Below are 27253 nucleotides of genomic sequence, written 5' to 3'. Positions count from 1 at the left end.
ATAAGGGGCAACTGTTCTATACTGGTTTTTGCACCAGGACTATCTTTGTATTATTAAGGAAAACCAAAAGCCTTGACCACCAGCTGAAATCAGGCGTCCTCCTCCTGCAGACCACTGCATATGATGGGCCAGCTGTTAACCCAGATTACTTCCAGTGAAACAGAGCAGACGTTAGAAAAAGGGAACGTGAGTTTCATTCAACTGATTGGGAAGTGGGGCACAAAGAGATTACAGGGCTTCCCAAAACTGTTCTGGAAGCTCAGTTGGCTTCTGATGAGCCTTGAAGCTGTATCTGTGAGCTTTACCTTTGTGAAGAACATCATGTGGTATTCCCCAGTGAACTGCGATGGTGATTTTAATACAGAGAGAAAAATTTTACTTCCTACCAATTGCTAGACAGAGAATTTTTCGGGACCCTTTTTCTCTCTTATGCAAGAACTTCAACTCTCATTTTTCCTTGAATAGATTTTGTGAGGCTGCAGGCTGACCCAAAAGCCCTCAGCAAGCAGAAGAAAAATGCTAGTGCCAACAGCTCTGTGATAGCCTGCGGCAGCTCAGCAGTGCACTGAGCAGCCAGAGCATCTGAATGCCAGTTTGGGAGCCCATTGCTGCTCATCTCCACTGTCTAATTGGCAGAGAACTCTGTAATTGCTACAAGTCAACAACACCAGGAGTTCAACACAGAAATCAAACGGGGGCAAATTAAAGGACTGTATATGGCAGGTACATGCTTCTAGCAAGAGAGCTAAAGGCTATGCATCTCTCAGCAAGTGAACTATAAAGCAAGTTCCTAACACACGTACATGCAAATGTACCAAGCTCAGTGAAAATGCTGATGAACAGGGAGTTCGGCAAGTATTTAACTCATAGCATGGAAAGAGAGCTTTAGGTTAGCAAGTGAGAAGCATTTGCCTTCTTGTATAAAAAATTTATGAGATGAATTTATGAGGCTAGGCATAGCTCCTCACTGCTCAAAAGAAGAAAGCAGGTTTCCAGCTCTGCTGTATTCTCATTTGCAGGGACAAGAAGATTTCTAACTAACCTCATCTAAACCTTGAGAAAAACCTCTCAGTGAAGTGCACAAGGAACATCCAAGGTTTATTTATTTTGATTCACGTAACCCATCTAAATGGCCTTCTGCCTAGGTCCTCACACATTCCCTCTGCTGCATCATCTTGTCTCCCACTTCTCTGTACACTCACAGAAGAGCAGCCAAAACATGAGAGCAGAGTGATTTCAAAGCAGTAGTGCCAGCCTGCCCTATAAATAACGCATGAGGATCTTTTGTAGTGGTGAATTTTGCTTCTGAATTGTCAACAGTATTATCTTTCCCATTCCTGCCTTCTGCTGCAGCCTTCCTGTAGCCCTCCTAGAATTAAAGTTATGTAAACAGCAGATCTGAAGTGCAGTTTTTTCTACGGGTTCAGCGACCCACCAAATGGCTTTTACTACTCACCGACTTCACAGATGAGCAGATCTCCTTTTCCAGGGAACAGGCAGCTGTGGAGCTGGTGCTCAAAGACAGCAGTAGAGAAGAGCCCTTGAATTATCACAGTGTTGCAGTGCTCAGTGAGAAAGGACATTAAATACAGTTTTTGTAAGTAAAAAGGACTGCATCCAAGAAAAGCCTGACCTTGGCCATCCATTTTTCCACTTCAGGGGGCAAAAAGCCCAAAGGCTTCAAATACTGGCAAGTCAGAAGTAGAAATTCAAAGATCAAATCAGACATTTTCCTATAAGCCAAAATCTAATTACCTCCAATTGCTGACTTAGAGATAACACCCTATACCAGTACAGTGGGGTGTGAATAATTGGCTGAGAAACATGTTTGTGCAGTTCTCTTCCTTAAAATAAACACAGAAGTGTAAGATTTGTAAATCTGAGAGCTATTGGCCCATTAATTTGTTTGCTTTGCTCACGGAGACAGAGAGACTGCTGAAAGTGTCATTCCAGCTAGGAAAAAAAGTGATTACTTCAGGAGTTCAGATGTGGGGCTGAATACTGCTCTTCCATGTCGGAAAGGTCCCCAGAGAGAAAGAAATAAGCAGCTCATCATAGAATCTGAATTGTGGCTCAGCACATTTATAATTGTATCAAGCGTGTTAATGGCCCTGAAGCAGAGACTAAGTGCATGAGAAAGCACCCATGCCTTCTGCAGAAAAACATAAATAGATACTAAAAGCAAAGGGGATAATAGGTTTAAAAATATTGCCCTGCAAATCTCTACCAGCTGAATGATATTTATATGAAGATACTTGCCAAATCCAAAAGCACCCAGAGGGGTGTCACCTCCTCCTATCCACCTCCTAGCTATCCACCAGTTTAGGCTGGCTGGCTGGCTGAGGCTGAGCACAGAGGCATCCAATGCACCTGGCTTCTCAGAAGTCCACAGAGGTCACTGTTGACCAAAGGGATCCAATTTTTGCTCTTTCTACCCCCTTGTTCTGCCTTGAGACGCTAAGCCTGATTGTTGGCCATCCTTGCTTCAGCAGAACTGAGATACCGAGGTCTGAACTGAGTCCTGCAGTTGTACCCTATGGGTCTGTAAGACCCCACATTTTTGGATGCTAGTGTCATAAAAGTAGTTCAATTCTCAGACAGCAACAGAAGGAGCAATTCTTCACTGATGTGCATTTTCTGCAATGGTAATAAACAGTAGGGAGGCACTGTAACAACCCAACCTACTAACGCTAAGATGCTGTCCCTCCCCGCTGTCAACAGGAACAAATCCCTCTCCTAACACTGTACAAGTGGGTCCCTTCTCTTTCTCAGGTCTCTACAAAGCAACAGCTCAGGGGTAAAGATGCTCTGGACTGCTGAACTCTTCCTTTCTTCTGCTTTTGTAAGGACAGTGTTGGCCATGGAAGGGGCAGGATGGAGAATCCAGAGTACCCTGGTGGCAGCCCCACAGCTCTTGGAGTGGCCCTCTGCCTCCCTGACCTTCCAGTGCTGGGAGCACTGGCAGCATGGGGACAATGCACTGGTGATCTCTGTATTCTTTTCTTTCCCACTTCCCTGCCCCTGGATTTTTATGTGTTCCAGGCTGGCACTGCCCCCGGGCAGTGGGTATCCCACTTCAGCTGAAGCCTCTAAGATACCACAGTTACATATATAAACAATGTGGTTGATAAATCATACCTGCATAATGTCTTGAAGGACTAGACTTCACTAGCCCCATTGCTGCTGTTCTGTTCCCCAGCAACAGCATATGTTCTTAGTAATTTCTAGCACTTTCGCTACCTCCTGGTATTTTGTCTCCTGAACTCACGAACTATCCCAGGAACAAGGTGGCACCTGGGTTACCTGGATGCAATTGCTTGCAACACATTCCTCCACTGACATTTCTATTCCCTCTCGACTACATTGGATCATTAATGAGTCTGTTACTCGGATCATTAACTATTATTTATGCAGAAACTCAATAGAACATTGTCAACTTGAAAAATCGTGTTCCTAGATGAAAACATAAATTGTTACTAAAGCTGAAAACATTGACCAAGTTTTCTAGACACACCTGCCAGTAAGCTGAGCAGACCCATGCCACTTCCTTGCTGCACCTCCATCTGTGCTCTCCAATTCAGTCCTTACCACCATTAGACTCTTCCTGGGAAGAAACATCAAAACCTAATAAAACCAAATTATTAAAATTGTGGAAAAAAACTATTTAAGATAAGCTTCCCTTTCTAATGACATAAACCTTCATTATCACATATAGCTGTGCTTTCCTCAGGCATTTTCTAGCAATGACTCTTTCAGCCACAAAAGAATAAAGCTCCAAAGCACTGTGATTGAAAGTGTGCCAAGATTTATTGACAAGGAAGCACCAAGGCTTTGGAGGACTATGAAACAGAAGCCTATGGAGAAAGAGATACATTATGTATAAGAACATATTCTAGAAAATACCCAAAGGGAAGAACTAGCTAGCCTTGAACAACTGTGACAGGGGCTTCCAGCCTCAGTGCTTACATTTCTGTTGAAATCTGATGTGGAGAATTGATCAAGAAGCTGAAATCAATGAAAGACGACAATTCACAGGTTTCACACAGTGATGAGCCTCTGTAAAGCAGTTAGATGGATGGGAAAGGGAAAGACAGATAAAATATTTCATTGCCTGTTTTCTGTTAGAAGTTAGCAAAAACTGGGTTTTCAAACTCCCTATGAGAGGCGAATTCTAACTTTATTGTTGTAAAAACTCAGAGGGAAATGTGGAACTGCATAAAGTTAACAGATGCATGGAAATGGAATAATTGTCAGCAAATGTGAAATTTCAGCCATGTTGTCTACACATATGTATGTGGTAGGCAAAGAGCCAGCAGGTACCAGAAAGACTTGGAGGTCCGGATGTACTCAAGACATTGACAAAACAAATCATTGCAAAACAAAAATAAACCAGTCTATAACTGACAGCGTAATTTATATATTCACAGCCTTGAGCCCTTCTCACATAGTTCAAATTCTTGAGTGATCTTACATGTGCTTTAATTTGGGGCAGTCACATGCTTTGGCTCGAGGCTCCTACTATTTCAAGTATCTAGTTCCACTAGGGAGCTTACTCCCTTACAATTATTTTAAAGGCAAGGTGAAGATATTGATTCACAATACAGTTTAATCCATCCCAGAAGACCACTCCCAGCATATCCCAAAACAGAGCCTAAAATGGCAATAATCTAGTCATGCTTTTCCAGACAATAAAGAAAACAAATGGTTTAAATTCTAGCAAAGCTGAAAATGCCAGCATTTTAACTTGCAATAATGTAAACAACACTTGTTTTCCAATAAAATGTATCAGCTTAACACACCTTAAATCCCACTGCAATCTGCTTGGACCCTCTTTTCCTCATCCATGGTCTTTTCAGTGCCCTTTTAAGGACATCGTAAGGAATGCCCCTTCCATCTATGAAATCTGCAGGCTAAGACAGCTATTGGCTCGTTCAGCTCCTCATCACAACTTTCCCAGACTCAGTTTCCAGCACTGCATGCCGAGTTTGATGGGAATCAGCCTGAAGCACTGCCCCTTCACACTTCCTCAGACAGTCCTGATGGATAAATCTGAGCTGCTGAGTATAGGTAACATCAGCTTATCTCCTCACTTATTAAAATGCTTTTTTTTATCCTTTTTTTTTTTTTTCTTTAAATGCTTCACACCCAAATTTCTCCAAGTTAGACCTCCAACCCTGTTTTTTAAAATATTTTTTGAAAGAATTGTCCCCAAGAAATGGGTTGGAGTTTTTCTGTTTCCTTCAAACTTTCCTAGCCAAGCAGGGCATAGAGGATAGCTAAACAGACTTACCAATACAGATCCCTCTGACTTGCAAGTGGGGTTTCCTAAAGCAGTCCTGTTGGAGTTCTCACCTCACTGCACAGGAGGGCTGAGCCACCTTTTATGTTCTGGCTCTTGTCCTGTGGGACACCCTGTGAAAGAGGACCTACTGGAGCTGTTCCCTGGCTTTAGCTGCCCTAACTGCAGCTCAGTGACAGTGTGAAATGAAGTGTCCCATGACACTGCCTCTAAGTGGGAAAAAGCTGCTGGAAGCCACATTCAAATCGCCTTTCCTGTTCTTGTTAGTGTTCGTATTGTAAAGTCTCAAACAATTGTTCTTGAAATGCTGTTTGCAAAAATAGCATTTGGATAGTTTGCATGCTCCATTTCCATCTGGAGTGGGTCTTTTTTTCAGCAGTTCCAAACACATGGATACATAATGGAAAAAACTGTCATGGCTTGAATAATGGTACCATCAAACAGAGAGCAAAACTCACTAAGTGATGAATCCCAAAGAGCACTGAGCCCTCGAGGTCCAATTTTGCAAAGCTGTTAAGCATGAATGTATGTTGTTTTAAGCAAGCTGCTATTGTAACACCTTGCAAGATCTATTGTTTATACTCTGAAGCCACATATTGATTCCTGGGAAGTGCAGAACTGAAACAATTGTTACAGAAAGTATATCTAGAGATTTAGATCTGGAGTATTGTATCTTGGCTCACTGTTCCATCCAGTTCATCTACGCAATCTCTCTTATCTTTGTTTATCAATATCCCATGCTCAGCTATCTTTTCTCACTTTTCAAGCAAAACTTCTTAAATCATCTCAAAATCAAATTGATTCTAAGATCACACCTAAGTCCCTTGAGCTCCACAGTCACCTGCTCAGGAAACATTTGAGAAGCCATCTGTGTGTGCAAACCCAGTATCTGCTTTTGCTTTATGAGGCACAACAAAAGGCAATTCAACAAACTGCATTCAAGCCTACGTCAAAATATAATGAATGACATGATGTGGCAGCAACCTTTGCCTGATTCACCAGACTAAATTCATCAGTAGCTGAACTCTGAGAAAGTTGGTGGAGTTCTTTGACTACAGGCTGGCTGCAGGGGTCCTTGCGGTAACATAAGAGCTTTCATGCTCTGTCTACTGTAACAACCAAAGGCAATGTATTAAAAATCTCAACTCTCTGGAGTTATCATCTTTCCAGATTGAATACAATTTCTGCATTATTTCTTGCTGTAATTTTCAGCTGGCGTGACTTGAAGTTTGAAAACTGGCACAAAATTAAGAGAACCAAAATAGATGTATTAATTTAATCTTGTGCTTTTCATAAACATCCCATGATTTCTCCTGCAGTGCTTGTGATTCTTGACTCCTGGATTTGGCAGTGCAAATATCCTGGCAGATTCTGTGGCTAGTAGGTTGTAACACTGTGGTTCCCATGTAATTTAATCACAGTTATGCTACTGAGATAATACAGTAGCAAACTGCATTTTCCTTGCAAAAAAACAATATGCCAGCATTAGGCTGGAATCATCCCAAATTCTGCAATATGGCTGTCTCAGGATGAAGTGGCGGCTTTGAGCAATGGCTGTCAAATACTACAAGGCTGCTGGAAGCCAGCACAGGTCAGGAGAATGCTCCTTAAGGGCCAAACCCAAGCACCTCAGGCAAAAAGCAATCGGGGGTGTCCATCCCCACAGAATATGAAGGCTGCCTATGCTTTCCTCCCATTAACACACCTGTGCTGGCTCACACAGCCAACAGAGATAGGCACAGGTGTTAATTTCTTTCTTTACCTTAAGGTATGTACAAATCCTTGCCCTTCTTCTTGAGCTTTGCATTTGCTTTAGGAAGGATGGGCCCAAGGGCAGTCCTAGTCCCCAGGCCCAGCCTGCTGAACACTTGGGAAAGTGCCATGTCCAGGAAAATGGCTGGTGACAAACATCCGCCATTTTGCCCCCCAGTTCCCAAATGTCCCTTATGGGTCAGTGCTCCAGAGTGAGTGTTTTCATGCCCAGAGGAAGAAATAGAAGTTCTCACCAGTGCCAGCAACCTTATTGTCTGGGGTAGAAGGCCAGATTCCTCAGTGTGGTGACAGCAGGGCTGTCCTCTGCCCTGAGACTCTGCCCACTGGTGGCCATTTTGTCCACCCCTCTCACAGGTGCCATTCTAAGGGCATACAAAATGGCGCCTGGTCTAGGGCACACAAAATGGCGCTGTAAACTCTGGACGTCCGAATACAGCATCCTGGAAAGCTGGTTGTCTTCACTGGGTATCCCTTTTCATCTTGTGCTTTAGGAAACTTCTGGGACATGCCACATCTCGGGCATGTTTATGTGTATCAAAGATGTTCAGAATACAGGCGGTATCAAACACAAAACTGAGATTTAGGTTTCTGAGTTTTTCTTAACGGATTCCTGTATACCTTGACATGCTTCTGTGCACTACAGTGGCTGCAGCACACATTGCAGTGTGCAGCATTCTGCCATCCATGCTCAATGCTCAGCCGGGCCATGTTAGTCAGGCTGCAAAACTTCTCCCTGGCAAGGATGACAAGCATCCATGCCACTGGGCTCCTCAAGCGGCTCACGCTCCCAGCCGTTGTGTGCGAGAGCACTTTGTCAGTGGGCTGTTCTCCACAGAGCCCTCAGTCACTACGGCAGAAGTGCCTGGATGCTTTTTCCAGGCTGACAGTGACTGGAAGTAGTATATGGGCATCCAAATGGTCAAGTGTTTTCCAGTCGCCGTCAGAAAACCTCACACTTGCTAATTCCAGACTATTAATTTGGTGATAAAGTTCTTGGCTTGATGTACCTAAGGTATCTGGTGGCCTTCCATAAATAAACTGCGCATCTAAATGGCAACTAATCTTAAGGAGGCAATACAAAAATCTTGCTCACATGACACGCACAATGAAAATTTTTAATGGACATGGTATAAATCAGACCTCATGTCAAATGGAAAGCAGCTAAATGCATTTTCCTGAAGTTTACTGAATTTATCTTCCCAGCCTTTATCTACTAGATCTACTAGTTTGATTTTTTTTTTTTTTTCTCCAGTGTTGCATTTTTGCACTTGTTCTTAGAGAGCTGGCCAGGGTCCACTACTCAATAACTCCACTGAAGGGCTTCTTTCACTTCCAGGTCCAGATCCTCTCAACAAATGTTTAAATGAGACTAACTCAAACTCCATCACAATGAAATTGTTTGTTTCTGTTAGATAACTAAGTATGGGAAACACCTAATTATTTGTAACTGAGTAGGTTTTAAATTTTACAACTTCTACTTGTTGATGGGGTTTTTTTGGTTTTGCACAACAATGAAGCATTCTGGAGTCCCTACAATCCGTTCTTCAGAATTATTTTGTGAATTAAAAATCACAGTTATTCAATGCATTATTTGGCACAGAGTAATTTGAAGGCAATATATAGCAGTCTGTTTAGATATAGAAGGTCATGTTATTATGGGTCTTGCGAGTCACATATTAAATCTAGTCTCTGAACAGAAATTTATAACCTATTCCTTAGTACACTTTTATGAATCTTCATTGAATAACCTTGGTATTTCCTTGCTGTTGCCCATCTTCTTATTGAAAGTTATCGATGTATTTGTTCAGGGAAAAGAAATATAAGAAGCATAGTTCAGGAAGATGCATCAGAAATGTGGACCAGAATTTGAAGTAAAGTTTTTACATTGATTTCCAAGTAGGAAAATCAGTGATTTTATAAAATTGCTTAAATGTGTAACACTCACCTCTTTATTTCCTGTATAAATTATCCAAATGTTAGCTAAGCAGGCAATAGGTAGACAGACACTAATTATTTGTATTATCTTTGACACTAGAAGTCATATATACCTAGATGTCTACAGATTCCACCTTAAAACAATTGTAAATGGAGGATTTTGTTATTTTCATATATAAATGACATGTTTGCTTTTAATACATCCACAAGTGAAACACGCTGGTCTCTGTTCTTCTTATGAAAAGAGTACTCCTCACTGATGAATCTGGAGGCCAGAGATGGCAAAGGAAACATGGCCTGTACCCCAAAGCGCCTGAGTGTCAAAGTTGTATCACAGCTCAAGAATTCCCAGTTTCCAAATTCCTCTTCAGGCTTATACTATACTTAACTGCTACTGATGAGCTTTACATACTTTACAGTCTGCTATATATTCAACTCCCACGCACACCTGAGTAGTGAGATACAGACACATTTCTTAAGCAATTAAAAAGAAAAGGAATTAAACATCAGAGAAGATAGACTCATAATAACATCATTACTGTATCTTTGAAAAAATATGTACAGATCCATACTTTTACCTCACCTTTTCCATTTATTTATATGGAATGAAATCTGACATAAAGACAATCCATCCTCTTAAGATGTATCATTCTGTCCCCATCTGTAACATACAAACCAATAACAGCAGGTTGGTGTATCAGCAGTTAGAAAAAACAGATATATTCAGTAGTTGGTGCTGCAGACACCATCTATCTTTAGTACCTTAATGCTTTTAAGATGATGAAATATCTTCTGCACCACTACAAAAAGGCTAGGTTTATGTTTGTTATTTCACATGGTCAGTACTTAAACTATGGATAACATTTAATCTTGAAGCCAACTTGTGATCAGCTTGAAAAACACAATTTATAGGATCAAATTTCTTTAGCCCTCAGTCCACTGTTCTGCATTTCAAGGGATAGGGCACAGGGGTTTTGCTCTCCCCAGGAAAGCATCTACAATACAGTAAGGGAACTGTAGGAATTCCAAAATGCAGTTATTTTAGACACACACAGAGTAAACAAAGCACTGTGTTAGTGTGAAACAGGCCTGAGTCACCTCTTGTGGTTTCCAGTGAGTTCATGAAGAATCCCATGTGTGCATATAAGGGTAGAATTTGGGCCACAGTGTTGAGAAAACAGCTCTGATAATTATTTCAGCATGAACAGAAACATATGGAGTTCAACGAATGCATTCAAACAAGCCAGGCTGAACAAAAGGTCCATCATTTACTGGAGGCTTTTCTGGAAAGAGCTATTGCATGGGAAACGTTATGATGGATGTAGTGAACTAAAGATTTAATAATGGACATTAACGAACATCATCAATGTTAATTCTTTTTTATCTGCTAGGGGCGGAGCTGTGTTTACACACAGTCAGAGCAAGCAGATATTTGGGGTTCCTCACTGTATAAAGCTGCGTAATGGATGGATGCTCTGTCTTGCAACTGGTCCTTTTCTTTTTGCTGTTCCTCTCCATTATCTTTGAGATCAATGGCCAACTAGAACTACATGTTTCAGGGATGTGGTTGTGTCCCCTTTGCCATCCAGCTCAGAGATGGAACAGGTGAGACAGGTTTGAGGCATGTGAGCTCTAGTAAAGTTCACCATGTGCTTCAGTCTCCTCAGTGATGAGAATGATGAAATGGTTTTCTAACAGCCTCCTTGTGTCTCTCATTCCTTCTCTCTGGAGTTCAGGGAAGGAAGTTAATAACTTCAACTTCTCGTCTAGCCATATACATAGAGAACATAATGTAAGCACATAAGCTTCTCCGCACTGGGTTAGACCAAAGACACTTCTAGTGTGATGGGATCCTTCTCAGCAGTTAACAAATGATCATGAGTATACGGGGAAAAATTCTTTCTTTGCCCATGTGGAGATGCAGAAATGTTGAGTGCATGTTCTGAACAGAGCCCCAAGGCCTGTTCAAGGCAGAACCAAAATCAGAAATTGGAATATCCAGTGTCTTTTCAGAAGTTTAACAGACAGACCCACCCAGCTTCATCTATTGCTGCCAGAAATTATTTATTCAAAATGTTTACTGGAGCAAAAATGAGGCTAAATATTTTATACCTATATACATATTATACATACGTATATATATTTGCAATTGATATTAGTCTTCTACCTCTATTTAATGTTTGCTGCCAAGAACACTCTAAATGAGTTCTGCCTTTCTCCTTGGCTAGTAAAAGCACCTGCAAATTATTCTCCCCTTAATTTTAAAATCGGCAAGTACCAGTTTGCAAAAAGTGCTTCCAGCTATTCTGTATTTTCTTTGGGAACAAGCACAGCCCAAAGTCTCCATGAGGCTTTCCATGTTCTGCACAGCTCCAGCTGAGGAGCACAGGGATTATTCACAACCACCTCCTCCATGTGCATTTCACTGCACAGCTCTCAAAAGCAGGTTCCAGAAAGCCTAGAAAATTCACATGCCATGCTTGATGAGAATGGGGAAATAATCCCTTCCTTTGCATCAGTGCACACATCGTCTCTGCGCTCCCCATTTCAAATCCCGTTCCTGATACCACTGTGCTGTCCATCTGCAGCCCTGCCCTCATTCAAAATGATTGCAGCCTCCACTTGCCATGCACAGCATATAAATCCTTAGGAGGCTGCAGTTCTGGTTTCTCAGTCAGGAGCCCTTATTTGCCAGGAACTCAGCCAGGCTGCAGAAAGCAGGTATCTCTTTTCTCTTCCACACTTGCTCCCCTTTTCTCTCACTCACTGAGTCCTGGCCAGGGAAGAACATTGTTTTAGGCAAGGAGGTCTCTTTCCTGTCTGCCAGGAGGCAAAGGCAAACTTTGTGCCAGTTCCAAATCAAAAACATCCTTTATGCTTCTTTGCCTCTGGAAAGGCATAACAATCTCAGAGACTTTCTTCTTTTCAGTTATCTTTGAACTAAACTGGAATTCCTGCTAGCCTTCTTCAGCACAGCAAGTGCTTTCTCTCAGCAGGGTGAGATCTGTCTTCTGGCAGCAGACAAGCATCAGGCCCCTCCACATGTCCCACTACAGGAGGAGGTGTTGTCTCTGGGTACCAGCCTGGGGCAGGTGAAGGAGGGAGCACAGAATCCACATGGCTACTCTTAAGGGAACTACCTACACACTAATTTTCTAAGCAATAACTATTGCTCGGAAAATTGGGAATGTGTATCGGATGCTCAGATCACCCAGGAGTTACCTGCAGACTAGTTCTGGGTACAAAGAAATAACTGGTTTCTGAATCTGAGATTTCCATCTGGAGAGGATATTCCATGGGGCTTTCAGAGTATTCCACACAAAAATATGGACAAGGAACACCAGCCCATACACTAGCCACATTCAGTTAGCAATAATACTACTTAGCTTTGATGATACCTAGCAGGAATCTTCATTATAAACAAGAAAAACTGTGTTCCCGTTTTTCAGAATGAAATCCAGAGTCACGTCCTCAGAGAGTTGTCCTGAGACTCAGCTCAAACTTACTAAATTCGAATACACACAGAATTACACCCAAAGCTCATTAGCTCAGGTATGAGAAGCTCTGGAGATGTGGAGATCATTACCAGGATTTATCCATCACCTTGTCTACACAGATAGAGCACCACGCTGACATGATTGTATAGTTTCTCTTACAGAGAGGACTCGGCTGCTCATCTTTACAGCCTCCCACTTGCACTCCACCTTGTGTACAAATTCCATGTGCTCAGGGCTACCTGCAGTAACATTGCACTGAAAGAAAATAAGACACAGCTTTATTTCAAGAGGTCATGAGAATGGCCTTGGCTCTGCAGCAAAACAGTGCTGCAAGTGTTGTGTGGGAAAACAGACTTTGCTTTTTGCCTCCTGCAATGAAGTCCTTTTGTAAAATATACAGTTTCTTCCAGTAAGTGGAAACTCAAGGTGATTTTGAATTTAAATTAACTTCATGAGCAATAATAAATTAAAACTATTTATTTAGCTCAATTTTTTTCTTCATGACATCCAGCAATTATAAGGAGCTTTATCACAACCACCAAGTACAGAGTATGGAGTCCTTTAAAAAGCTCACAAAAATCATTGCAGTACTTTTAATTTCAAGTAAAAGTGAGTTCGATTTTATACTTCAGAAAATAAGAATACTGTCATAAATTTAGCCCCAATACAAGATTTCTTTATTTTTGTATTCAAAATAGCATTTTTTCTCTGTGTATTTTCCACCTAATTTCCACCAGATATTTATTAATGCATAAGCACTACCATTTTTCTAATCAGTAACAAAGCACAGCAAATATTATAATGCATCTTGCCCTTTTATTGTATCATATTATAGACAAAGAGAATTACATACAGAATAATCACTGCCATCACAACCGTAAAGTTGCAGTGTCACTCTGATCCCTTTGGGAGTCAGAGAACATCCACTTGTCATTCATTCCACCTCTTTGTCATAACAAGCTGCATATATCAAAACTCAACCATTTTTCTAAATAAAGACAGGCAAAAAACCAGTGCTTGCTAACAGGACTTTGCAAGATTCTTTAAGGTACCAGCAGAATAAGCATGCACAATAGCAATACAAAACCATAGACATGCTGCCCCCTGCAAAGGTGAGCTGTGCTGGAAAATTCACAGGTTCAGTGCTGGAACTCCATCTCCTGCAAAAAGCCAACTCAAAATCTGTGCATTACTTTGATTCAAATCTAAGTGGAAGTAAAGTAACCTAAGGTTGGTATTTGGTAAAGAAGTTGTGTTAAACTTATTGTTTTATCTGTAAAATAAAATATGATCTATCAGTCAGTTACCAGTGCTACAGTGGATTGTAATGCTACTAGAAGCAATGTGCTGCTGTGTCATGCTGCTTCTCTTTCATACAGACTAGGTCTTGATGACCTATAAAGGGTTTTTCTAGAATACTACAAAGGACAAAGCACATTTCTTACTTGAAATGCAGGTGCAAGGAAGATTTTTCCTTTCTGAGAATCACATGCCTTTCAAACAACTTTGGCACTGAGTGTTACTGAGTGTGATTGCACACAAAATAGTAAGTTGGCAGTGGGTCACAGTTCCCTATTTCCCTGTGCCTAATGTGGTAGATAAAATGGGAGAGAAGTTTGGAAACATACAGATAGCTACCATCATAACTTACTGAGCAGCCTGACAGCAAAGTATCAGCCACTTATTGGAAGACAGACTTTAATAAGAATTGGTGAAATGACTTTGAAAACCACTGCTGTTGATACTGCTCCCATACTCTTGTTTGTTTAAAAGTTTCTAGCCTGTACATAGATGCTCTAGCTGGTAGAAAAATCTCTATTAATTATACTTCGGGGATGATATTTTAAGCCCTGTGAAAAATCTGTTAATATCCACAAGAATTTTCTACTGGGCCCATTTTCTGCTCTCCTCCCCAAAACAAAGGAAAAAAAAGAAAACAATAAGAAAGGATTTGCTATTCTTTTTCAAAGAGTAACAAGACACAATCTTGTCTACTACTAGTACTACACTGCCTAAATTGTTTTGTTCTCTTGTCTCACACTGACTGCAGCAGGAGTATTAATAGTATCAGCACTGTAACCCACCGCTATGGACTGTAAAGTCCATGCAAGAGCTATGGCTCATTTTGGAAGAACTTAAATGTTTCTCAACATACAGTTTGCAGGGGACTCCTGGGCATGCAGGCATTTTGTAGGCTTTCTGCCAAAACTGTCTGTAGAGGCCAGTTTGAGTGGTTCAATCCAGTATGTGATTTGCTTAATGAAAGACACTTCTCCAGAAGATTTTGGCAGATGCAATCAGTTCAATTGCCAGGCAGTATTCATGTGATTACAAATGTTACTGATCACATTAGATACTTAATAAATCTCTCCAAAAAGATCACAGCTAGTGCGTGGCTCTGAAGAAATTAAAATTGTGATACAGATTACAGTGTTTGCTGTGCACTGGACTATTGATACAGCTGGGAACAAATACCTTCCTTGGACTGCCAAGCAGTCAGTGACAACTATTAATTTCTATATAAAGCGATGACTGCTTGTTTGTAAATATTTAGCTATGCATCAATGCAAAGTGGCTTCCTTTCCATGTTAGGGATACATTCTACCATAAATATTTTAAAGAATGTGACTCCACAAATTTTCACTGATCTATGGCAATTCACATGTGCTGAGGGACTGACCTGAGACTCCAAAGACAATTTTTGAGTAGAAATACCAGAAAAGGAAGATGCTATCCTTGCATAAACCCATGAGCAAGACTTTGGCACTGTTTCTTCTGTTGACATTTCAGCAGTTGCAGTATCAAATACAGTAATGATAAAACACATCAAAGCAAAAGTGATCTAACTGAGCTGTACCTGTTTGGATAAAAATTGTTTTCCTTGCATTGTGGCACAACTTGCACTCTGTATATTCCTGTAATTTATCGAAGAGCATTTTAAAAATGAATAAACGTCCATTGGCCAAATCCTAGTGCTCATTTTAGTGTACTGCACGAAAACAATCACACAGGCCTCTTTTTTCTGCTCTCAGGAGGAGGGTTTCTGTCTGGAAAAAAAAAAAAAAGTAATCAAAGAACTGAATATATCACTTTAAAAGAGTACATAATTGATTAGACCTAATCCCTCCACACAGCTGCAGCCAAGGTGCTTTGCTGAGTGAAAAATCATAGTTATTAGTGCTGGTTTTCATCCAGAAAAAGTGATGAAATAAGTATATTCAGAACTGAGATGCATGGAAAGTATTTTTATAGTTTAAATGTTTCATTTCCACAGTTAACTTCTAGAGAGTAGTCTGTCAAAATTACTAAAGTGTCTTTTACAAATACTGAGAAAAATTCCACTTTCAACTGCACTGCTCTTAATTCCTTCGCAGAGATTGATGGCTTCCTGTTGATGATGTCTTCAGTACTGTATAATTTAATTGCACCAGATAGCATGTGCTGAGGAGCCAGTTGTGCTCTCAGTTACAGTGCTGTTTCTCAGGAATAACTCTGAGTTCAATCTGGCTGTCACTCTAACCTTGTTGTCTGAAACTCATAATCTTTCAGGGCAGATCGAGACTTGAGTTTGTGGCTCCTATTTTAACCCGAGTTAATTTACTGACAGTTGCCGCCTTATCAAATCTATTTGGAGCCATGCCCCCAGAACTCCATCAGAAGCTTAAAAATTATTTTCTATATACATAAATTAAAATTACTTGCTCTTGTTTTTGGAGCACCTTAGTGGAAAAACATTTCCAAGCTTTTTTTCTCTGTATCCAGGAAAAGAAAAATAACTTCAGATCCTCAAAGATATTTAAGTATCATTTATTTGTGATCAAATAACTTAAATATTTTGTGGGTTCTGGTCTCACTTTTTGAGAAACAAAGGCTGAATTTCTCAAATGGTACCATCGTTTCCAAAGCTGAGTCTCTTGCAAGACTCAAAATAATATTGTTGGTGCAAGCCACTCACATTAGCAAGTGCAGTTGTGACTGAAGAGAAAATTCTTCCTGAGCCTATCTGGTGGTTTTTGGTCCCTTAAGTAGTTTGTAGATTGACTTTGAAGAGTTTCTTGAGGGAAAAAAAAAAGTTACCGGAAACAAATTCACCATGAATGGATTTTCCATCTGCACTGGAAAAAAACATTAAAGGTTGAAAACCACTTGTTAACAGATTATCTCAAAGCATTGTGAAGCAACAAAGTCTTCAGTCTGCTGGTGTTCCTCTGACATGATATCTCCTGACAAATTAGAAACAGCCAAGAGCTAATTAACAAAGATACACGTTTCCAGAGGAGTAAGTGGGCACTTCTACCTGGGGACCTGCTCCACCAAGCTTAGGCTTTCTTGGACAGCAGCACCTCTGTCCCCAGCAGTACCACTCTCTACTACTCATTTCTTGTTCTCAGACTTCAGGCTTTTGCAGGGAGAGGCTGTTTCAGAACTGCTCTTCCCTCCCCTCCACAGCCCTCTATCCTTTTCAGCTCAAACTTTTGACATCCACCCTTGCATTAAAGAGGACTTGTTCCCTTTCCCTGTCTGCTTTCACTTATCAGCTTAGTGCAGTGGCAGGCGTTATTAAACACTGCTCCTTGCTTGTACAGTGAAATCTTGGATGAGTGAATACTCTCATTGTTGGGAGCCCAGTAGAAACCAGAGAATCATCTTAACATCAAACAGGCTTATTGGATTTCACTGCAATGCCAACAGGCTGTCACTGTTACCACAAACCCTGCCTAGATGTCACTCATGACTATTTACAGGCAGGAGGAGCCACTCTGGGATCACTCAGTTGTAAACTGAAAGACTTTGAAAGAGAAGCCTCAATTACAAAAATTAATTGTGACCCTGTTGTCATTGTCATTAGGAAGTCATTGATAGGAACAATCCTGCATGGGGCTTGCCCTTGTAACAACAACTTTCAAAACTCAGGAGCTGGTGAATGAAGTTATGTGTGTGTAGAACTTGAGAAATTATAGTTGGTCAGCATGAGCGAAACACCAGCGGTTGAGTAAGGATATGGAGCTGCACCTTTCAGAGAGCAGAGGCCACAGTGTGCCATTGGTAGGGCATTTCACTTTAGTATCTCTGCATCATTCAGTAATCTGTATTTAACTAAAGCCTCTCTTCCAGAAAGGCCTTTGGAATCTCAGTCCAAAGGCTGGAAAAGATGGATGGTAATATATCCTTTCTTTACTAATCTTATTTAACTCTTTACATTTGTTTTGGTGATGCATTGTTCCTATGCCCCTTGTTCTGTAATGCTGAGAGCTATCTGAATCAGTGCCTTGGCATCTCGGGCCTGTCCAGGTCCTCACAGAAACAGAAGCTTATCTTGTAGCACTCTGGGACCAGCTTCTCCCTTTATATTCTGCCTCATCTCTTACAAGAAAGCATTGGTCTCTGATGGGTTGTATTCTCTCCCCGCTCTCCAAATAGAATAGCCAAAACAGACATGTCTGAATATCTCTGTAAGTGGGATTAAGGAATTGTGCTGCTTCTATTGCGTTCAAAAAAATCTTCCCAGTGCAGCTTAGACAGAAATTTAGTACCTCCTTTAACTTCCCATGTACAGCCTGGTGACAGTATGAGAACCAACATAGCTGCAATTGCACATGGTCTTGCCATGTCATGTGTACAGGTACAAAACATTTCAGCTGAACCTAATCCAAACAGGTGAAACCCTGCTATCCACCAGAACAGTGCAGCACAGCTGCTGGAGGTAAAGCCCCTCTATTCACAGTCTGACACTTAACAGTTATTTAGTATTACACTAGTGCATGGGAAACTTTTGCGATGTAACCGTACTGCTCTCAGAGCTCTGCCCTAATCAGTTTGCTATTGATAGCTCAAGAAAGCTGAAGTCACTCTAACCTTATTGTGTAGGGCCCTACATGATTGCCCAAGGTCACAAGAAACCAAAGGCGAAGGAACATAATTGCCCTTTTGTGTTATAGTTTGAGACACATAATTGATTTACATCTCTTTGGTTGACTCTGCTGTGAATGACAATTTGAGTGGAGCGTGACTTTAGAGGAACAAGGAGCCCTTCTCACCTGCCAACAAAGATGGAACTGGCCACAGGCACTGAGCAGGCACCTAAAGGAACTGGGAGGTGTGGCTGCAAACTGGTTTCACTCACCACAAGTTGCTTTACTGCCATGTTGCCAGTTAATGGAGCTGTTAGGGAAGGAGAGGTAGGACAAGACATACTTGGTGGGGCTTTATTAGAGGTGAGAGACCTCCTGCCTCTTGCAAACTTCAGACAGCATGGGAACCATTGTGGTAAATCCTACCTGTCAGTGTTTGTGCATATTTATGAGCCCACATATGTATGCATTGCTAAAATCAGGCATTTAACACATCCTTTTTTGGTTCACTGGGACCTCTGCAGCACAAGACCAGCATGTGAAGTTGCAAAATGCCCTGTGTGCTGTGATAACTACCCGAGAAAATGTGCTTCCCCCTTTTTCACAGAGCATCAATCCATAAGCAAGGAATACACACGCTTCCCTTTCCTCTCTGCCAGCCCTGCCTGCCACCTTCGTGTTCTCCAGTTCACTTTCTGCTCCTGCCCGGTGAATAGTCAGTCCACAGCTCAGAAGCAATGTTGTGAGATAAAAAGTACGTCGTCTTTCTTGTTTTTATCTCCCTTCCTACATCTTCTTTCCTTCTCTATTTGATACAGGGACCATCTGGGGTAATTCTTCAGCCTGTTATGCAAGAAGTCAGACTAGATTACCTTTAATGAACCTCTCCAGCCTGTGAAAAGTAATCTGTACTTGGTACAATCCTATTTGCTGAAATGGAAGTGAGTCAGCAGAGATGTCGTGTCTGCTGTACACAGACAGGCAGACCTGGCCACTTGGAGATAAAGGCTAACTAAAAGCATTTCTATAGAAATACATACCCGTGTGTCTAGATTATATGCCGTCTTCTTTAAATCCTGCAACGCCCTCTGCATGAACTCAAACGCATGGCAGTCAACACAGGGACGACCTGAAAAAAAGGTACAGAGACATCACTGTCACAGCATGAAACTTGGGGTGTAGCAGTACAGAGGGGGAATACTCAGAGACCGTGTAACGCCAGGAGAAACCCCATTTTACCAGGCACCCACACCTGCATGTGTACAAAGTTAGGGCTGCCTGTGGACAGGGCTGTATGTATCTGCAAATATGTGAGGACCAGCAAAAAACACAAGAACATTTTGCTGCTTTTTTTCTGAACATCGCCCAGGCTTCATTCTGACTGGCGCTGTGTGCCTTCAGTCCCCAGCCTCTCCCCTTAAAACTGAAATCCTCAACCCTTCTCAGACATGGGTTAATTCTCAGCTGATAGGCTGAAAATAGCAGTTTGCAGTGGTTCAGAAATCAGACAGGCAGGTCTGTTTTTACAGGAGCTCTTACAGACTGGCTTGGCAAGGGACAGAGCCAGATCTGTATTTGCTTCCTTTCACCTGCTGCTGTATTTTTTCTCTGCCAGGAATGCAAAGCATCCCACTGGTTCTGCAGCTGGTGCCAGTGTGTGTGCGCAGAGGGGCAGGGCAGGGAAAAGGCAGAGAAGATGAGGAGGAAGGGACTTGACAACAACTAAAATGGCTCACTTGTGGACCTGGGCATTTCTGCTCTGCCAGGATTCACCCTGCACTAATCTCAGGCCCTTTCATTCAGTCACAGACTTAATGCAGTGTGCATTTTCAGAAGAAGAAATTGCAGATGCTAGAGGAGATTCAGGGGGAATGGGGAGAGAGGACATTTTACACTGATCACAGAGCCCCCATGTTGGTGTGCATGCTGAAATCCTGGTCCACAGGCTTGTGCTGCTCTGACAAAGCAATTCAGGTGCAAAGCTGCTGCTAAGATAGATAGCTGGGGAGCTGCCTGGAGCCAGAGAGCTGCCATGCAGCACAGCAGTACCCCACAGCTGGCACCCTGCTGCCAACATGGACTTCTGACTTTGGCCTGATGAAGGGAGCGGACAGAGTGCTTCTTGGTCCCCAGCAAGCCTCTTAAGGGCTTTGACCTGTTCAGGAGGTGTTTCTCTCCCACCCATACTCCTCCATCTCCCCTCTGCGCAGCTGACATCTCAGGGAGACCCAGGGATCTAGCCAGGGATTTAATTCCAGGGATGTGGGGAGATGCAAAGTCCCCACCTCTGTAAGAACAGCATCACTCACAAAGTCTCTCTCCAGGCCTGAGAGAAGTGGTGACAGGATGGTTTTGAGCACATTTTAAAGACACTCAACCCCCTCCTGTTTTCAGTATTTACACAATGTAATTGTTTTCACTTCAGATCATGGAACAGAGCCTTTAGAAAGAACCTGCTTCCTCAGTCTGCTGTGAACTCCATCATTCACTTGGTGCCGTGGCCTGCTCCCTCCCCTTTCTGTGGTCTTCTCAGAAAGCACCCTGCCCTGTCTCCACTTCGGTGAAGTGCTGCATACCCTCGAGTGCTTGTCACTAAAGTGTTCTCAAAATCAGAAGTTAATGGAGAAAAAACAGACTTTGGGTCAGAAGTGAATGTATCCTGTTCCTGCAGTGTGAAGAAAGCATCTCTGAGGGGAGCCATGAATTCTGTAGTCAGTCACTGCCTTCCACCTGGGAAGTCTTCCCAGGCCCTCATGAAGGCCGTGGCTGTGTGGGATCATTCACTGCTATTTAGGGCAGCCAAGTGCTGCTCTGTGGGCAGGGAGGTACTAGTGAATGGCACAAGCATGCCAAGTGGTTATTTCACTTCTGCCACCCCTGCGAAAGCAGCTTCCCTAGCATCAAAGCAGCTTCTGCAAGAAAAAGTTGGTGGCACTGAGGACACCTGCCTGTGCAGCTCTGTGTGCCCTGGATCAGCACATATGAAGCTCCTAACACAGCACTGCTCTTCAAAGCCACAGTGGAGATGCAGGTGGTTTCACCACATAACGGGATATTTACTCTCTAACATAGTTTCCTGGGCTGTCCTCCTTGGTGGGGGGTCCTTCTCCAGGCACAGCTGTCTCTGGGTCAGGTTAGCACCCCTGCCTGCTGGGAGCCAGCAGCACTGGCAGTGGGAGAGCTCCTGTGGTTCCTCCAACCAGCTCTATCCCAGGATGGGACACATCATTTTGACTTACAGAAGAGGAGAGAGGGCTCACTGATGCAGCACCACTGGCAGATGAGAGGACAGCTGAACCTGGGAAGAGGTGGCAAGCAGCTGGGGAGGTGGCTGGCTATAAACTCTTCCACCATGCAACTTGAATGTGGTTCCCCATAGGGAATAAATAGGGGCAATAAGCCACTACCTGGAAAGTCTATAGCTACAGATGGACTTTTACCAGCAGATCTGCCCAAGTCTTGACTCTAGCTGGGCTTTTAATCTACTATATAAGCCAGACTCCTGCAGGAGCCAATAGTAGATACTCTGAGGAAGACATAGGAATATGTCTCTAGCAATGTTGTTCTAGCCTACCAAGGGACTGGAGAATACCCTGAGTCTGGCTGGTGTTTCTACATCTGCTAGGCCCTCCATGAAATTATCTCACATTGATTTGCTATGTTGCTTCCTGAATCCATGTAAATTTTGGCATCTACAGCATCCTGTGGCAATGAGTTCCGCAGCTCAGCTGTTCATTGAAAAAAATACCATTCCTGTCTGCTCTGAAGTTACCATCTGCTGCTTTTAATTTCCTGACTCTAATTTTTGCACTGGAAGAGACAGTTATTAAATATTCACCATCTTTGTCCCACTTATGACTTTGGTGCTCTCCATCATTCCCTGCCTTGGTGTCTCCTTTCCAGACAGAAGAGCTGAGCTGGTAAACTGGCCTATACAGCTGGACTTAATCCCTCTTTATGCTCACAAGATTTTCAGTAGGATGCCCGTGGACATTTCCCCAAACCAATGATGTCTAAGGGTCTGTCTTCACAAAGGTTTCAAACAAATCTGAATATGTGCTGCTGCCAGTAGGAGCAAACCCACCCTGCTTTCTGTCCTTGGTTACATGTTCCCACACCTTTCCTTGCTCACAGCAGGAGTGACCATGCAGTGGCTTGGTCAGCTAGATCACTGATTTTTTTCCTCCAGATCAGATCCTGAATGCCCAAGTTCTGAGGCCAGAACAAGAAATAGGGCAAGAACAGGAGGCCAGGTTGTAAGGAGGAGAAGGGCAGAGGCAGCATAGGCTTACATCAGCTTAAAGCAATCATGAAACCAAACCCTAGGTCACATCATAGCAAAGTACAGCAGAGTGCTATTAGTTCCTTGCTGACAGCTGGGAACAGACTATCATTCATAGGGAGATTTAACAGGTTTGTGGATTAACATAATGAGAATTATCAGGAGTCAGCTATAATTCCTTAAATGGGTCCTGTCAGCACCAAGACCGTATGTGTCTTTGTGTGTTTGGGGAGAAGTGGAGGAGGAGAACTTAAAATATGCTTCTTGGCTTCTTCTTGGTAAAAAAATTGAACTGAAAGCACTGTGGAAGTCTATTTCACTTTCCCTTGCATGCACATGGCGTGTACTTCGTATTTCATGCACCTTGACTAATGAAAACAGACTGGCCAGCTTCTGTTCTTCAAATTCCACATTTAAGCTTTCACAGTGGGTGATTTGGGCTATCAATGCAATGGGAGGTTGGGGAAACCAATTTAATTTTTTTTTTTTCAGTGGATTGCACTGAACTTTAAGGAAAATTATCTGCAAACACTAGTAACACCACTTCATACTTGAACAGTCTTTTGCATATGCAAAGTGCTGTGTCAAGTATAAGGACATGATTAATCACTGCTAATTAGCATTATTCATAAAAAGCTGGGCCTGGCGCTCTGGCTGGCAGAAAGTATGCCAAGGAGAGAGCAGATGATGGTACCCCAAGCCAGATACCAGTGCCACACACCGGGCAGGATCTCTCTGCAGTGCTAAGAACTCTGCCTCATGCTTCTTTCCTGTGACTCCTGCACCTCCCATACTTGCAGGAGAACACTACTGCCCCTCTCCTGCTTGTGGTGCTGCAGGAGGGACACATTTCTCCCACCAAGTGGGAGAGAGAGTCTGGTAGTGCTGTGTGGTCCATGAGGGATTGTTCCTGCAAAGGACATGTTCCCAGTCCCATGTTGCTCACCTGGGAACAGAGAAAAGCATCGAGCACCACACTGGTCTGCCCTGCAGAAGGGCACTTAGTATGGTCTATGTATGTCTTATATCCCTGTCAAGAACATCTTCTAGAGCCCCCTTTTTCTCCCTGAGTCATTCAGGATCCCACAGCCACCAGTTTACCTGGGCTGACAGTATGGACTTCTAGTGCCAGCAATAGGGAAGGTGTGTGTATATGCTCCAGTAGCACTGTCCCCAGAATGGGTCAGTGCCCAGGAGGATCGACTCCTTGATGAGAAATAGCCAGTGGAGCTGACAGCAAGCAGGAAGAGGTCCAGGAATGTCTGTACTAGATCACATCAAAGGTCTGCCTGGCCCAGTGTCCTGTCTGTCTCCCATGAGCTACATCTCTTGTAGTATATTAAATGTGTCTAGGAGCATTCCCAAGCTTTGAGAGCAGCTGGCATAGGATAGCTTATCTCTGGAAGAGTAAACTCTGTCTCCCAGATAGGCAACTGGCCACATGTCATGGACAAATGTGTGCATGGAACCACCCTATCAGGTTACTAGAACAGTCATGTCCCCATGCTAGGGAACATCCATGGGGACTGGTTATAGACGTGACTCTCATGGCCAACAGTGGATGCCCATGAAAGAGCATAAGAACAGGGCAGGCATGAAGGGATGTGTCCCCAAAGACAGTCTCAGACCTCAGGAATATGCTGAAGCAGCTCCTGAGCCAAAAGAATTGCTGCTGCATCAAACAGCCCTTTCTAAGATATTTTTCCTTAAATTTATCTGATCAGTTCTGCAATTTCATGCAAACTTTTATCATCCACAGTGTCCTAAGGGAGGAGTTCGACAGGCTAACTATCAGGAAAAGCTCAGATGGGCAAAGGAAAGTACTTGGAGTAATTAGCAGCTATGCAGCACTCCCTCAACAACTGGCTGATTACGAGCATCCCGAATTCCTTGTGGCTTTAAAACTCTGTCCCTGCAGCAGCACAAAACAATTTACAATTCATGATCAGCTGAGAGTCTTCCTCCTGGCCTGGCCTCAGGCATAAATAGAGTTATGCATTCGTAGCAATGCTACCAGCCTCCATTACTCAGGACAGAGCATGTCTCTGCAGAAACACTGGCCACAGAAACACTCTGACCTGCCCTTCATTCCTCACTCTCGTAAGATAAGACAAGGAATCTTCCTCAAGGGCTCTTCAGGGGACTCAGTAACCTGGCCAGAGCATATCAAAAAGATAAGTCCATAAGACTGCAGTCAGAGACCCTGGCCAAGAGTTTTGTTCTACAGATAAAATAGGAGTTTCCACGATGCAAGCAGAACAAGGAACCACTATATACTTTTTCCCAAAAACAATTCGACTTGCCTCTGCTTAACATTGACACATAAAGGGCACATAAATTTTATTTTTCAAGCATGATTTTCTTCTTGAGGAGGCAAAATGAACTACTTGTCACAAAACTTATTAAAATTAATGCCTAGAAAACAGACACACAAAATAGAGATGAGGTCTGTTTTAGAACAGACAAAAACTTAGCACTAATAAAAAAAGAATAGAAAAACAAGGGAATTTAGCATGTAAGTCCTTTAGACACAAACACACATAGGTGTATTTGAAAACTAGTAATGGAATTATAGGAGAATAAAATGCAGTCACTAAATCAGGTCTTGTATTAAATATTTTGGTAGTCACGTAAAAAGATAGCTGTGATGCAATGTAAGCATGACTAAGAACTAGAGATTGATTTGTATATAATTACCTACCTTTTTTTTTCCTCCCAGAGGATATTTTAAGCTTCTAATGAGTGGCTACTTCCCACTTGCTGTCACCGCAACACAGGACATTGACTCCTTTCCCTAATATTTTTGAACTATTGACTCATTTTGGGGCTGAGAAAGTTTAACTACAGATTTTCTCAGAATGACAGAGGAAGCTACTATGGAGCTGTGATCCAGATTCAAGAGGTCCCAGCTCCATGGTGTGCTTAAACCAGTCTGTCATATTTATTTATTTATTTAGATTTACAGAATAGCAGCAGGATTTCAGAAATCTATATAAGTTTTACGAATACACTGTTTGGGTAAACCTCCCCCGTGTCAATCTGTAGTAGTTACAAGAAAGTTGAACTTGACCTATTGTTCCAACCAAATACTAAACTAAGCAAAATGTAATGCCCTAGCAGAAATAAACACACATTTTCTTCTAACAGTATCCAGACTGGCAAAGACATCGTATGTATTCTGGCAAATCTGGAAACAAAACTCTCGAGAAGCAGATCTAAAGACCTACAACCAAAGAGCTTTAAAACAAGCTCCAATGAAAAGTATAGTATGTAGTTAGTATTTTTTTCCTAAATAGCTACTAATCCTTTGCTTGCTTGATGGTTTTTTGCTTGTTTGCTTTGCTCACATGTTACAAATTCATCTTTTCTCCCTTGTTAATCAGGCAATGCAACATTTCCCTGGAACTTAAGGTCTGTGTGGCTGCTGTGGGTAAGTGGAGGGAAGCAAGCAGGACGCGGTGCAGCGGGAGGGTATGAGTGCGCTCAGCAGGTACGTACTTTCTGCAGGAATGACACTCCCAGAGTCCTGGCTGGCCCCCACAAGCCTCACGCTTAGCAGGCCAACCACCGAGATGAACGGGATCGCCACACGCATCACACTCCAGACAGATGGCAACGCCATTACTCTCATCAATAATTCAGGCTATCTTCCCTGCCTGAAACAAGGAGAAATAGTGAAAATCAGCAGTTTGCTCCCAGCACACTCCCCACAAAGAACTGGATGAGATATGATAAGCACAGACCCGCATGCACACGCAAACACACATGCACACATCACTGCAGCAACATGCCATGGGCTTGCGATGCACCCCAAGGACCAGTTTGCCAAGTACCTGATCTTTCTCTTCGCCTGTGTGCCAGACCCTTGAAGCAGCTGTAGCGAACAGGCGAGGCTCCAGCAGCCACTCTGAGCATGCGTCCCCTCTGCATCCCCCCTTCCCTGATTAGGGTCATTGCCATGGAGATTTGCTATAGCAACACTGAAAAATTGGAGCTGCCAAGTGCAGAAGAAGATTTAAAGGGACCACAATGTGGTGGATGGTCACTGCTGTACTCCTGCTCTGCCTCTGCTCCTCCAAGGCCATGTCCTCTCCTTGGCAAACACTGGCTGCTGCCACCCACATAAGAGGGTGTTAGGCAATTTTTGCATTTGTTGCTTTTATTCCCAAAAGGACTCTGCTGAAATACGCAGCTCCCATCCCTTGCTTTAGCTGTAACTCAAAGTGAGATTTTGTTCCGGGAGGTTCAGATGAGATGAAAACTCAGAAGTTTGCTTTGAAAAATAACAATAATAAAGGGCCTGTTGATGGGACCCTGTGCTCTGAGGAAGATTCCATATGGGCTTCCTTTAACTACACTTAACTACGTGTGTCCTGACAAAGCTCAAGCATGAGCCCTTCCAGATAGGGGATCTCTAAGTACCTGGCTGAAAACAATCATTCAGAAAATGGAGACCTTTTTGAAAAGAGAGAGGAAATGCTTTCAATACCTGTTTGCCCCAGAGCATGGTTAAAGACTCATCTTTCAAATGTTCAGTTCATGGCTTTGTCCTCTTCTCACCAGGGAGCAGGCTCCAGCCTTCCCAGTCTGTACAGAATAACCAACCTCCAGGCTG

General features: G+C 42.7%; 1 protein-coding gene across 1 annotated transcript; it reads right to left on the bottom strand.

Moving 5' to 3' along the window:
* Positions 1–12994: 12994 nt before the first annotated feature.
* Positions 12995–26573, bottom strand: LOC141959569 (NELL2-interacting cell ontogeny regulator 1). The gene is made up of 4 exons (XM_074903729.1): positions 26472–26573; positions 26137–26294; positions 19397–19485; positions 12995–15551 (listed from the first exon to the last, which is right to left on the bottom strand). The coding sequence occupies exons 2-4, from the start codon at positions 26267–26269 to the stop codon at positions 15486–15488; spliced, it is 288 nt and encodes a 95-aa protein (XP_074759830.1). The 5' UTR covers positions 26270–26294; positions 26472–26573; the 3' UTR covers positions 12995–15485.
* Positions 26574–27253: the final 680 nt, after the last annotated feature.

The sequence above is a fragment of the Athene noctua genome, chromosome 4 (assembly GCF_965140245.1).
Source record: "Athene noctua chromosome 4, bAthNoc1.hap1.1, whole genome shotgun sequence".
In the NCBI taxonomy this organism is placed as follows: domain Eukaryota; kingdom Metazoa; phylum Chordata; class Aves; order Strigiformes; family Strigidae; genus Athene; species Athene noctua.
This window is presented reverse-complemented; position numbering and strand designations above follow the sequence as displayed.